A 14,765-nucleotide genomic window follows, 5' to 3' on the forward strand; every position below is an offset into this window, starting at 1 on the left:
TGGTCTCATCCAAAAAAGTAAATATTTTAATTTATTCCTATTACTTTAATGTTTTTGTTTTAGGGCCATACCTAGCTCTGCTCAGGGCTTACTCCTGGCTCTGTGCTCAGGGATCACTTCTGGTGAGGCTTAAGGGATCATATGGAATACAGGGGACCAAATCACTTCTGGATGTGCTTGGGGGACCAGATATGGTACTTGGATAAGCCATGTGTAATGAAAATACCATGCCTTCCTGCAATAATATCACTCCAGCACCTATTCAAATGTAAATTTTCCTCTATTGAAAATACCCCACTTGATAAAATGGTATAAAACTAAAATTGTATTGGTATGTTGGGAAGCCATGGTCCATAAATCTGTTAGTCTCTTCCTCTAGACAGCCCAAACTTTAAACTCTGGAAAATTAAAGTTCCTTTTGTCTATGTTAGAATCATTTTACTAGTTAACACTATTATTCTGTTCTGTATTTTATTTATTGTTTTGGAGCCATACATAGCTGTTTTCAGAGGTTACTCCTGGCTTTGAACTTAGAAATCATTCCTCACAGTGCTCAGGGACCATATGGGATGTCAGGGACTGAACCCAGGTCAACTGTGTGCAAGGCCAAGTGCCTTACCTGCTGTACTAACTCTGCAATACTGTACTATATTTTAAACGGCCCAACGTAAATCATAAAACAAATAAAAATGTGTATTAGCTGAAGCTCATTAGAAAAACCTTGTTTAAGCATTTGAAACTTCTGTTTTAAATCTAACTGATTTACCATTGGTTTAAAATAAGTAACAAAAATATATTTATTTCAGTATTGAGGGATTTGGAGGTGTTAAAGAGTGTATATGTGGCCCTGTGGTCTAGAGACTTCAGTACCTATGGTTTGGACCAATAAAAATGACCTGGAGGATGCTGTGAGAGGTGGGTGTGGCTGCCAGGGATTCTGAAAACACACAAGGATAGAGGAGGTCGCCCTTCCTGACTCCAAGAAGACCCCAGAGTCCTCACCCTGGACACCAGGATAACTGAAATTTTTCAGTTTGATGTCTCTGCAGAGAGTGTAGTAAAGTGGTGGAGTTGAACCCTTGGCATGGCTGCAGTGGCAGGGTGTGTGTGTGTGTGTGTGTGTGTGTGTGTGTGTGTGTGTGTGTGTGTGTGTGTGTGTCTGCTCCGGCTCTGGTAGGGCATGCACACAGCCTGCCCTCCTCCTGAGAGTGCCCCAGAGTTTTCAGTCATGGGGAAACCAATGTGTCCATGAATTTTAGCCACTTGGAGATCTGGTCATGAATCGATACAGCGGGACTAGTGGGTGTCAACGTGAGATGGATGTGGGAGGTGGGCGTGGCTGCTGGGGCGACTCCCACCTCCATTCTGTGAAGGCCCCAGAGTTCGCAGTCTGACCAGCCGGGTACCTGAAATTTTTCAAAGTCTGGCAACACCTCCAAATTCCAAATACTGAAATTCCAGTTGGAGCACACCAAATTAGACAGAAACATAACAGAGAAGCCAAGTAAACTCATCAAAAACAATAACACTGAGGCCTCAACTAGCAGCAAACAGCTTAGAGAAGGACTTAATCCTGTGGTAAGATATAACAATTTTTACAATTAAAAAATAATTTCTAAACTTCTCATTTTTAATATTGGAACTTTGTTATCTAATTTCAACTCTAGAACTGGATCAACAGATGTGCCTCTTGCCTACATTTAAAAAGTAAAATGTTTTTATTTCAATCACTGTATTAAAATACTCACTTAAGAATCTGTTTATTTTCAAACACTATTCGAGGTAACCAAAAGCTTTAATATTGTATGTTCACTGAATAATTGTAGCAACTCTATAAAGTCGAAACTATTACTATCTTCAGTTTATAGACATGGTAACAAAGGTATAGATGAATAGAGACAGAGAGACTAGCATTGAGGCAAAGAGTTATTCATCTGGAGCCAGTCTGCAATTTGCTAGGTATCTCATGTCAGCTTAAGTTTTTGTATGTGATTAACAATTTTATCCTAAATAGTGCATAGCTGAAGATTTTTCTTAACTGGTATTTCCTAAACTGTTTCTCACTTCAGTTAAATGTGAATGATACAAACTGACCTAAAACTAGGAACTTCCAAATTGTTAAATGTTTTAGCAGGAAATTAGATAGACTAAGTTAAAAGTTGCCCCCACCATATAAATAAGATATTAAATGGTATAAACAGCTACTAGAGGCATTTCTCTAACCCTAACAGGCAAAATGAAATTCATATGCTCAGATCAACAATTATCAGCTTATTTATTTATTTATTTATTTATTTATTTATTTATTTATTTTTTGCTTTTTGGGTCACACCCGGCGATGCACAGGGGTTACTCCTGGCTCTGCACTCAGGAATTACTCCTGGCGGTGCTCAGGGGACCATATGGGATGCTGGGAATCGAACCCGGGTCAACCGCGTGCAAGGCAGACGCCCTACCCGCTGTGCTATTGCTCCAGCCCCTCAGCTTATTTATTTAAATCGAAAACACAGATCAAGGAGATGATCACACCTACAGAAAACACTACATGAAAGGTACATGTACCTCTTCTTAATGTATGAGAACATGAGAATCTATAGTTAGAATAAAAAACAGCTTTTTGATATAGAAGTTTTACACACAACACATAGGATTTGTATTTATAAATTTAATGTACTTGATTTATCTTTCAAGTTATACTGTTACAATGGAAAAAAAGAAAATGAATAGGTTTAAAAGGAATGCCTGATACTGTAGATTAAATATATTTGTACTTGTAAAATAAACTCTGCTCCTTTTCTGTATCAATATAAGGGTATGGAAAAAACATATATCATTTTTGCTTTGAGTGAATTTCAACTTCATCATATATTTTAAAAGCTAAAAATTAACATAGGACCCACAGTTACAAGTTAATACTTAGATTTTAATTCATTTTCAAATTTCAAACACTTAAGAAACTCAGAAATCAGTAAATTACCTTGAGTGTAGCTCTGTGCTACCATTATTATATTTGCTTCCTCTTTCCCAGACACCAAAGTCAGGGACACGGTAAACTCTTTCAACACAAAATACAAGATTTTGAATAAAAGTGACCTAAAAAATAGAAAGAAAACATAAAGGCACATGTAATAATGAGAACTTTTGATACTTAAAAGAACAATTACCATTGGAAATCCAAAATCACAACTTGCTTATTAACTTTTTTAAACCTGTTGAATTCTTATTTTTACTAGCAATTAGAATTAATGTTACTGTATCTTTATTATGAATTAATATTATTCAGTATTACTACATATACTTGATTATACCTGGTTTTCCTAATATAAAGACTAAAGCGAATACTTAAAGAGAATCAAAATGAAATTTAAATTCTCTCACAATACTTCAACCATAAGTTTTCAAGGATTTCTTTTGCTAATATTTACAAGAATGCTACATTTAAAGGAATAAGAAAGGGGGGCTCACAGGGCACTCTGGAGTGCCCAAAGAGAGCCCCAGCAGCAGAAAACTTCCACACTACACAATCGCTGCCATGCTCCTGCCTAGACTCCACTGCTCTGGACGAGTCTCACCCAGAAATTAATCCACTAGAAAAACTAGGATATGTGGGTTTTATGACTGAAAGCTCCAGGCTTTCATGGAATGGGAGGTGGGCTATTTGCCCCCACCTCCTTGCACTTTTGGAAGCCCAGGCACTGATGTCCACACCCAGTCACCACCCAGTTAACAAAAGCTACTCCAGCTGTACCTCCCCAGTAAAAATACTGAATGCTCCAAACAATGATCACCTTTTAGGATCTAGGACCTGTATGGCAAAACATGAGAGGGAGAGAGCAGGGAAACTGGGGACATTGGTCGTAGGAAATGTACAGTGATGGACGGATTGGTGTTGGATCACTGCATGACTGAAACCCAATCATGAATAGCTTTGTAATGAATGGCCTATCATGGTGATTCACTAAATAAATAAATAAATAAAAACATAGCGTAAGGGAGAAATAAAATTTAAAAATAAATAAATAAAAAGGTGTTTAGCCACAAAAGGGGGAGGTGAGAGACAGCTGAAAACACTTGAGTGCATGCTTTTCATACAACCATAAATTTATTTTTCTTTTTTCTTTTTTTTTAAATTATTTTATTGATTCACCATGTGGAAAGTTACAAAGCTTTCAGGTTTAAGTCTCAGTTATACAATGCTCAAACACCCATCCCCGGTCCCATGGTTCATCCATATTGCCAGAGCATCATGTTAGGAGTAGCCCTGAGTACTACCAGGTGTGGTCCAAAATCCATACACAAGAAATGAAACAAAAATAAGAATTAATAAAAACTTAAAATCCTTTCACACTATTATTGGAAGCCAGTGTCCACATGAAATGTGAAGAGGCTAAAATTCTGAGATTAAAAATAAACACCTCGGGGCTGGAGTGATAGCACAGCGGGTAGGGCGTTTGCCTTGCAAGTGGCCGACCCGGGTTTGATTCCCAGCATCCCCTGAGCACCGCCAGGAGTAATTCTTGAGTACAAAGCCAGGAGTAACCCCTGTGCATCGCCAGGTGTGACCCAAAAAGAAAAAAAAAAACCTCCGTCAAATCCATGTGAGATCAATCTGAGCTTTTTATACATTATACTTAAAATCTAATCTTCATCCCAGATCTTTTATTGATGTAGACTTTAATTTTACAGTGAATCAATGATAGTCTCAACATAATGCCATAACAAACACCTACAAAAACAAGAATCTAGATATGACCCTCACATATACAAAAATGAAATTTAGGGTCAGAGTGATGGCACAGTGGGTAAGGTGGTGGTTGCCTTGTGGATGACCCAAATTTGATCACCAGTTCCCCATGTAGTTCCTCGAGCCTTGCCAGGATTGATTGTGTGTTACAGAGCCAGTAAAAATAAAAATTAGAAAGAGATTTTTCTAAAAGGAATTTAGACACATGTCATCGTACTATGATAAAAATGAGCCTAAAATGGACGATATAACCTGAATATAAGAGCAAAACTATGAAAATCGATCATGCTGTCAAAAAGGCAACATGAAAGAAAATAATTCATGACCTAGGATATGATGGTGCCTTTTATATATAATTTTTAGATAATAAAATGATTAATAAAAAATGATAAGCTCAATTAGAACTGTTCTATAAAGGAAAATGTTAAGAGAATAAGACAAACCACAAGAAGTTTGAAATACTTATAAATGATATACCGATAAAACACTCTCTTCAAAATACACAGAGACCACAAGGTGACAAGTAAAGGTGACAGATTTACCTCCTCCCCACATTTTCAGTAGACAAACAGATTTATGGAACTATACGTGCTGAAATGATAACTAAATCGATGACTAGAAGGGCACTATTTTCACAGGCAGAGGTGGCTGGTGACATTTCTTTGAGACCTTTCATATCAGTGAGTGTAAGAATAACTGTAAAAAAAAAACCTGCCAGGTATGCCACTGGAAACCAGAACTTAAAGAGAGGGGAAAACACTGATTCACAGCCTTCCTTCTGAGACTATGTCCAGACTGTCTTAGAAGGGCTCATGCCCACACAAGGGACTCTGATAAAGTTAGGTACTGGCAGCTCAGGGTAATAAATGTGTTCTATCTATAAAGCATTGTGACACTGGAGATGGAGCTCAGTCCTCCAGGACTGAGCAATGAGGAGCACAGTTACATATACCAGACAACCAGGAACAAAAAGATCTGCACAAAAGGAGGAAATACCCTACCAGCTCACTGCAGAGAATGCTTGAGGCTACCTGTTTTGGCTGTCAGCACTAAGCTTCAGAAAGGTAAAACTGGTAAATTAAGCTGTGATTCCTGGGTGTCCTTGTCAGAACTTGTTTATATCTTAAAGAGCTTCAACAGTCATCTCCTGAAAAGAGACTCTTCTTTGTAACGGGCCTTTGTGTAATGCAAAGCCCCTGTTTGAACAAAGCCAACATTGGGATCCCTTTCCATCAGAGTACTTCTTACTCCCAATTCAATCCTGAAACACCTAAATTGAAGAATTGAAAAGTGGGTACTAACCCCAGATTTATGGATAGTGAAGTAAAAACAGATTTTATTTGGAGTCTTCGAAGAAGGGGAAGGATGGAGAGAAAGTGAGAGTAATGTGCTAAAGAGAGAATGTGGGCTTCTCCAAAGGCAGAGAGTCTCGGTACACAACTCAAGAAGGGAGATGTGGGCAGCACATGTACTCCGGAACTACATATTCTTCGCCACTTGGACACAAGCAGTACATGTTCTCTGGCAATATGTGTGCACTTCCTTTGTTCAAATTGACTTTTATAGGGTTTCTCCAAGGTGCTCTATATGGGGCATACTAACAAAAAAGTAGGCGGAATGCTCCAAGGAATCTTCAATGCTATGAAGCCACTGACAAATGTTGTGAGGGCCCGCCCTGTCCAGCAGGTAGGACCCTTTGTGGGGCTGAGGAGGGGACGCAGCCGAATGAACAGACGCAGAGACAGAGGAGGAGGAGAAAAGGAGAGAGAGCTTTATTCACTGGCAGCTACAGCATTTTATACTTGCCTGCTGTGAGGCAGGTAGTGGTATGCGTGCCCGGACCCCGTACAAACAGTAGTCAATCACAGATTGTGACATGTTCATCTATCATGTCAGGCACGGGTATCGGCTAGTGGAATGGTAAGGTCAGTAAGGTCAGTAACGGCGACCTTGTTAGAGAAGTTTTAATTAGGCCCCTGTTTGAGAAGTGCCAGGCTCTGTCTTACTTGAAGATAAGAGCCAGGATTGAAATATGGCTTCCTACATCTCCCCCTGTTTTGTTTTAAATTAACTGTGGTCAGGGGAGGCATTGTCCGGTATCCCTTGTGACAAAAAAACTCCATTTTTGCAGGGAGAGGAGGGAAGGGATGATCGGGTCTATGCAGGGGGCTCCTCACAGGCCCCATCAGTCCCTAGTCTTGGAGTAACCTCTATGCTATACCGGAATACCTCACAGGGAGCCGGGCCCGGGTATCAGCCCTCCCTTGCAGTGCTTTGCCTGGCAACCTGATCCACTAGAAGAAATCCTTGGGAGCCCGGCATCCTTCAAGGTAGAGAACTGGGGGAAGATGAGGTATGAATCTGAACAGAGGCGTCAGTGTTCTGCAAATCAAAGCCAATGATAACGAACCTGTATAGGCTTGGCTTCTAGTTGCTGAATTTGTTGTCTAATAAAAGCCAAGATTTGATTAAAAACGCAAGGGCCAACAGTAACTAACAATGATACAGCTGACAGTGGACCCAACAAGGGGAGTAAGTAACCTTAAATCCTACTCTAAGCTAGCCATGGAATCGCTGACCACTCCTGTGTGATCTGCAAAAAAAACAGCATTAAAACAGCATTCCTCCCCTAGGGCAGCACATAATCCTCCCCTGTTGCAACAATAATAAGTCCAGTCCTCTCCTGTTCTGCAACACCACTTCAGACAGGAACTGGGGGATGTCTCGAGATGACTGATGGAGGTTTCGATCCTCTCCAGGTCCTCATCAGTAGCTGTTCGAAGGGATGAGAATCTGCTCCGTTGGGTTGTGAGTGAATTGATACCAGTCCCAGCTCCTGCCAGTCCAGTTCCAAACAGCGTGGCTATGGTTAGAGTGGATATCACCTTCGTCTCCTGAATGGGATGATGGGTTACCGTAAATCCCAGACTAAGTCCTCATGCCAATTCAGCCTGTGCTTCCCCATTTGGGTTCTGTTTTGCTGAGTCTTCTTTAGATTTTCTTGTGACTTCCAGCTGAGATCTGCTCTGGGCTGAAGTTTGGAGTGTTGGAGTCTCAGGTGGTCTGGAGACTGAGCCAGGAGGATGAATTTTACTCCAGATGAGGCCGTAGCGGGATCCAGAATGGATTAGTATGTCTGTCATCTGTTAAAATATAAGCAGAGACCTTTCCTCCTACAAGGAGGTTTCCCACCATTTCTTTTTTGTGTGTTCGTCAGATTTTAATGCAAATATAAGGATCAGTTTTTTCCCAAGCCCTTTCTCATTTACAAAGTTGCAAGAGCCAGATACCTAGAAGAGTTAACAAACTAAATTAGCAAGTCTTATCTGCTGAGCAAAAGTGTGATTAGAATACACTGTTGAGGTTAGGGAGGGTCTGCATATCCAGTCTGACTGAGGCAGAGCTTGCCGAGCTGGGAATGCAGGGGGATGGGTGGATCCAGGGAAAATCTTTAAAAACTCCCAAAGTGACAACTGAGATTAACCCCTTATAATCCTGAGCTAAGTAGCTTTAAAAATTTTAGTTACCAGAAGTCTCAGAGATCAAATAAAACACAGGTACAATAAGTTTTTCAACCAATTTTGCAACTCTAGAAAATAATATTTTAAACTGAAGCATTATTCTTTGAACCTGTTTTCATAGATCACAATTATTTCAACTCACAAGATTCTCTAGGTCAAATAATTCTAACCCAGTGCAGATATAAATATATACATTGGTATAATAGCATAAGACTTTTGGACCATCAATTTTTGTGAAACACGGTAAAAACTTCTTTGACTTAATTTTGATAGTTTTTGTACTTTAGTTCAAATCATGAGCTTTCTAACTAACAATTCTACAATACAAACATGCTTTCAAACACATAAAGAGCCCTTTGGGTATATATATATATATATATATATATATTATTTTTTTAACCAAACTTTGATAATAGCATAGAAAAAACATTTGGACTGTCAATGTTTATGGAAACATAAGAAAACTTTATTTATTTTGAGGGTTTCTGTACCTCTGTTGCTTGAAAAACAGCTAAATTCCTCATTAAAATTGACTGAGGCTTGTAAGATAAAGCCTTGCACTCTCTGAATTCTTATTTCACTTTTTAGTTTTCTGGCTCTAGTTCTGTAGCTTTTTCTAGATAGTACAGATACTGGAATTCAAAAGAATTTCAACTGTTAATAACTATTAATGTTCTTCCAATAAGAAATTTAGACTAAAAATTTCAATTTCGTTGTAGGCGCCACATTCTAATTAGAAATCTTTGTTTAACCTGATCTAACAAGTTCCAAAGATACCTAGATCTTTTAAATTGCTGGGCTTCATATCACTCTGATCTCCCTTGATTTTATCTGCCCAGGTCTAATAATTACTGGCTTCAAACTAGCTCTAACACTCAAGTGTTCCACAGACAGACAAACAGACAGACAGTAAGTTCACTAAAAACACCACACGTACATGTGCACACGTCTGCAGTTGATCAATCGATTTGACCCTTCAGAAATGGCAGGGAGAAAACTGACAGACTGAGAAAGGAAGGAGCAGTCCCCAGGGCAAAGTTAAGCCCTGTCGGCCGATTGGGAACATTGCTCCCTGTTTCCCTGCCTGACCAGCCAGTTCTCTGCCTGTTAAAAATGGGTCTAGAAAGCGCTTTTGTTTATATAAGCCGGCAAAACCTTTTCAAAATTGTTGAAACCTAAGGTGGTCAGATGCTAGCATTTTTCTTTCTTGGTCAAGATTAGTTCTGAGGTGGGGAACTAGTATTTTCTTATCAAACTTGGGGATAGGCTACCTTAGTGATATACTTTTTCATTCCTGATATTATTAAACACTTAACCACATAATCTTACATTTTCCTACCTTCTCTGCTGATAATAATAAGCAGAACTAAGAGAAAGATAATGAGACAAATACAAGCATTAAAGGCACATGCACAAAGCACACTCCTGCACTTGCTCGGACCAGTCCTTCTTTCACGCGGGAGCACACCCCACTCACCACATTCACACTGAGATTCCTGAACCTGCCTACAGATGTCCACATTATCTTTGGTCTTATCCCCCTGACAATGGGGTTGCTGGTAATCTAGAGAGCAAAAAAAAAAAAAAAAAAAAAAATGATTTTCAATCGCCTTTTCTATGAGAACTAGGGATTCTCGGGCTGCTGGTGTCAGACTCCGAGGGGAAGAAGGGTCAGCATCACCGCGCAAGAGGTCATAAAGGGGCATAAGATCTCCTTTTGTAAGTTTGAGACAAGGACTGAGCCATGTTATATGCCCAAGCAGTTGTTGAAAGTCATGTAGTGTCTTTAAGGAAGTAAGCTTTAATTGCATTTTTTGCAAAAGTACACGGGACCCCTGGAGGCGGAATCCAAGAAAGGTATAGGGGTCAGCAGTCTGAATTTTACTGGGGGCAATTTGAAAGCCAGACTGAGTAAACGCACAAATTACTTGATTGCAGCAGAGCATAGTGACCTGTGGGTCAGATCCAGCAAGCAGTATATCATCCATATAATGGATCATATAGATGTCGGGCCATTGTGCCCTGATGGGAGCAAGAATTTGAGCCACAAATTTTTGACACAGTGTGGGACTATTTGCCATTCCCTGGGGTAAAAGTTTCCATTGAAAACGTTGCATGGGCTCTTTATAATTAGTAGCTGGCAAACTAAAGGCAAAACGGGGGCAATCATCAGGTTGCAAAGGAATTGAGAAAAAGCAGTCTTTTAAGTCAAGTACTATCTTATGCATTTCTGAAGGAATGGCTGCTGGGGACGGCAATCCAGGTTGAAGTGCCCCGAAAATGACCATGGTTTTATTTACTGCTCTTAGATCCTGTAGCAGTCGCCAATTGCCGTTTTTCTTTTTTATAACGAAGATGGGTGTGTTCCAGGGGGAGGAGGTGGGCTCTATGTGCCCTGCCTGTTAGTGCGAGTTGTTCCTGCACTAACAGCTTGGCGGCCTGTAATTTTTCAATAGGGAGGGGCCACTGGTCCACCCATACACGTTCATTGGATTTCCACATGATCTTATCAGTATGGGGTGCAGGAGGAGCAGTGGCAGTTACTGAAAAAAACCTAAGCCTGCTCGGTCATTTTTCACTGGGGCGAGGGCTAGCGGCGCAGGCATGCCTTGGAGGCTTTTACCTAAACCTTTTCCAGGAGAACAACCAGCTGAGAGGAGCATGTCCAGGCCCTTGGTGTCAATTAGTAAAAGATCCATTTGTGAGAGAATATCCCGGCCCCAGAGATTGACAGGGAGCCCGGGCAGAACATAAGGGCGTACAGTCCCGGATTTGCCCTCCTTGGTGCACCAATCAAGCGAGGATGAACTTAACATAGGGTTTTGGGATTGGCCTATACCCTGAAGGTGAGTCAGTGAGGGGGTGAGGGGCTACCCTTTCGGCCAGTCTTTTTTGGCAATGATTGTTACATCTGCACCAGTGTCAATCAGACCCGAAAGCTCCTTCCCGTTGATTTCTAAAGTCATCATGGCTTTGCAACCAAGAATGCGCTGGGCAAAAAATGCAAAAGTATCTGGCACTGGGGTTGGTTCTTCTTCTGCTGTTATAGGAATGAGTAATAGCTGTGCCAGCCTCGCGCCAGCGTCCAAGACTGAAAATGGGGAGGTTGATTCAACTACTACTCCAATCTGCCCTTGAAAATCAGCATCTACAATCCCGGGGAGTACTTGCACACCCTGAGCAAGCATATTGCCTCGTCCAATAATTAGGCCAAAAGTTCCAGATGGCAAAGGGCCACAGGCGTTGACATACACTATCTGCGGGCCCTGTTCTTTAACTAATATTGTGCGGGAGGTGGCACAGAGATCCAATCCGGCTGAGTAGGGGATGGCTTTGCAAAGGGATTGGATGCCGATAGGCTGAATGGCCCATGATTTTGAGGAGCCCCAGTCATGGGAGGAGGAGCGGATTGGGGGCCCTGGGGCTGGCCCCGAATCCAGTTTCCCGACCCGGCCCTCTGGAGGCACTCTGACCTCCAGTGGAAACCCTGTTTACACACAGGACAAGGAGTTTTAGGTCTGGGCCGCGGTTTTTTATTGGGGCAGTTTTTTGAAAAATGTCCAGGCTGCTGACAGCCAAAGCACAGCTTGTTCTGGCTGTTCGCTGGTTGAATGGCAAGTTGTTTGAAAGCAGCCCCTATAGCAAGCCCTATTTTTTGGGTGGTGGGATCAACATCAGAGCATAGCCTGATGTATTCTGAAAGAGTCTTCCCACGCTTATGGGGGCGAAGTGCGGCCTGGCAGGTGGAGTTAGCATTCTCATAGGCCAGGTGGCGGATCAGCTCATTATCTGTCTCTTCGCTTCCCATAAGTTTTTCAGCTGCCTCCGTGAGGCGCCCTATGAAATCACTATAGGGCTCGTTAGCTCCCTGATGAACCTTAGCTAGGGATGTTACGACTGACCCTTTAGAGGGAAGCCTCCTCCAGGCCCGGAGGGCAGCCGTTTGTATCTGGGCAAGTAGCCCTGGGGGAAATTGAGCCTGCACCTCATTAGAATCGAAGGGTGCTTGGCCCTGAAGTTTAGCAAAGACCCAGGATGAGGAAGAGCCTCCTGACGCAACATTGCTGCATGCCATGTCTTGGCATTGATCAGAATAATCTGTTTTCCACAAGAGATAGTCTCCTCTACTCAGGACAGCCTTAGCGACTGAGAACCAGTCGTTTGGCGTGAGCCATCCCTCACTAAGGGAGTCCAAGAGGCCAAGCGTAAAAGGAGCAGTGGGGCCACAAGAAGAGACAGCAGCCTTTAAATCTTTCAGGTCCCCGAATTTTAATCTATTGTAGCTTTGGCGGATTGGTGCTTGAGGAGTTACGTCCTGAGGGGGATTTACCTCTTCAGGATGTGCCCCTTCCTCAGGCTGATAGGCCTCCTCAGCTTCTCTATCTGAGGAATCATCATCATCGGGTGGAGCCGTGGCGGAGGTGGGGTAATTGAGGGCCCGAGAATGGGACCTGGTAACTGGAAAGGCAGCCACGGGTTTTAAAACTAGAGTGTGGCGGGGTGAAGGAGAGACTGAGCTTTTCTTACTAGGCCCTTGAGAGAGGCTAGGTCCTCGAGAGAGGGTAGAAGGCTGCAGGGCACTCACAAGTTCCTTATCCAGCTGCCTTATTTGAGTCAAAAGTTGGACATATTCCTGCTTCTGTTGGAGAACTGCGCGTAAAGCAGCAGTGTCCCGGGCAAGCTGGCGGACTGTCTCACTGGTGTCATAGGAGGAATTAGAAAAGGCAGTGGCGTGGGACAGATAAGGGGGTGGCTGTTTTCCTGACGGGGGCCAAGGGGCTGAGGGCTGATACCTCGCCACCTCATTTTCCAGGATAGCCCTGTCCTCCGGGGGCAGGAATTCGGATTCTGGAGGGGGGGGATCAGAGATGCCAGAAATCACAGGATAAAGTCTCAGAGGCGCCTTTGCTTGGGAGGGCTCTGATAGGGGAGCAGGATGGTCAGAGTCTATAGTGGCGGAATTTGAGGAGTCAGCCTCCTGCATGGGGGGGGTCTCATTCCTACAGACTGAGGGAGCCTTAGAACTCTTATACCTTTTCCTCAAAAAAGTCTCACATTCGGAAACAAGGTGCTGAGTCTCTGGCTGTCTTTGTTGCCTCTTAAGAGTCTCATTTATTAAGTTCCAATAAGAAAAGGCAGAAGTAGGGATTTTTTCAGGACCATACTGTTCATAATAATTTTCCATACAATCACCTACTCTGGCCCAATTCTTTTCACTAATAATCCCCTCCTGAGGGAACCAGGGGCAAATATCTTCTATAAAGAGAAAAAATTGCACTAGGTCTTTTTTCTTTACTTTTACTCCACGGTCTTTAAGGAAGTTTTTCAGGGCTTTGACAAAGGGCTCCTTTTTAGAGAGTGTTTGTCCCATAATTTTAGGAAGTAAGGGAGTGGAATTTATCTTTATCAGCGGGAAAAGCACCTTTTGAAAATGCAAATAGTAATAAAAATAAGGATAGTGAGAAAAACGATGCAAATAACGGGGATTTCCCAGGGGTGAACACAGACGAAGGAAACAGAAGATAAGCAGGCCATAAAACAAGAAGAGAAAAAAGAAACGGTCACTAGTAGGCTGTTTCTGCCAACTCGACAGAAATGAGAACACAGGAGAAAGGGATTCAACTTTCCACCAGTGACTGTCTTCACTGGGAGGCTGTTTCTGCCAACTAGACAGAAATGAGAACACAGGAGAAAGGGATTCAAGCTTCCACCAGTTACTGTCTTCACTGGGAGGCTGTTTCTGCCAACTGGACAGAAATGAGGACACAGGAGAAAGGGATTCAAGCTTCCACCAGTTACTGTCTTCACTGGGAGGCTGTTTCTGCCAACTAGACAGAAATGAGGACGCAGGAGAAAGGGATTCAAGCTTCCACCAGTTACTGTCTTCACTGGGAGGCTGTTTCTGCCAACTAGACAGAAATGAGGATGCAGGAGAAAGGGATTCAAGCTTCCACCAGTTACTGTCTTCACTGGGAGGCTGTTTCTGCCAACTAGACAGAAATGAGAACACAGGAGAAAGGAATTCAAGCTTCCACCAGTGACTGTTGTCACTGGGAGGCTGTTTCTGCCAACTAGACAGAAATGAGAACATAGGACAAAGAGATTCAACCTTCCACCAGTGACTGTCTTCACTGGGAGGCTGTTTCTGCCAACTAGACAGAAATGAAAACACAGGACAAAGAGATTCAAGTCTTCCACCAGTGGCCATCTTCACTGGTAGGCTGTTTCTGAGCTAACTCGACGGAAATTAAAGTACAGAAAGAAATGGTCACTGGCAGGCTGTTTCTCTAACTCGGCAGAAATGAAAGCACAAAAGGCACAAGAAGGGTGGGGGGGACGGGGACACTCATAACAAACCACTCAGATGCATGTCTGGCCGGTGAGGAACTTAGCCATAGTGGATCAGCCTGAGAGGTGACTTGCGGCCGGTGTCTAAACCAGCACCACCCTAGACCATATGTTCCTCGTGGAATCGCAGACAGCCCACTCGGACTCCGTAA

At 42.5% G+C, this 14,765-nt stretch overlaps 1 protein-coding gene across 2 annotated transcripts in view; it reads right to left on the reverse strand.

Annotated features, from left to right (window-relative positions):
- Positions 1–14,765, reverse strand: part of PHKB (phosphorylase kinase regulatory subunit beta) — a 262,109-nt gene that overhangs the window by 178,010 nt on the left and 69,334 nt on the right. For both annotated transcript variants that reach the window (XM_004600687.2, XM_055146377.1), the window contains one exon: positions 2,978–3,093. In XM_004600687.2, the coding sequence (XP_004600744.2) occupies positions 2,978–3,093 (116 nt within the window). The remainder of the gene's footprint in view (positions 1–2,977; positions 3,094–14,765) is intronic.

This window comes from Sorex araneus, chromosome 8 (assembly GCF_027595985.1).
Source record: "Sorex araneus isolate mSorAra2 chromosome 8, mSorAra2.pri, whole genome shotgun sequence".
Lineage (NCBI taxonomy): Eukaryota > Metazoa > Chordata > Mammalia > Eulipotyphla > Soricidae > Sorex > Sorex araneus.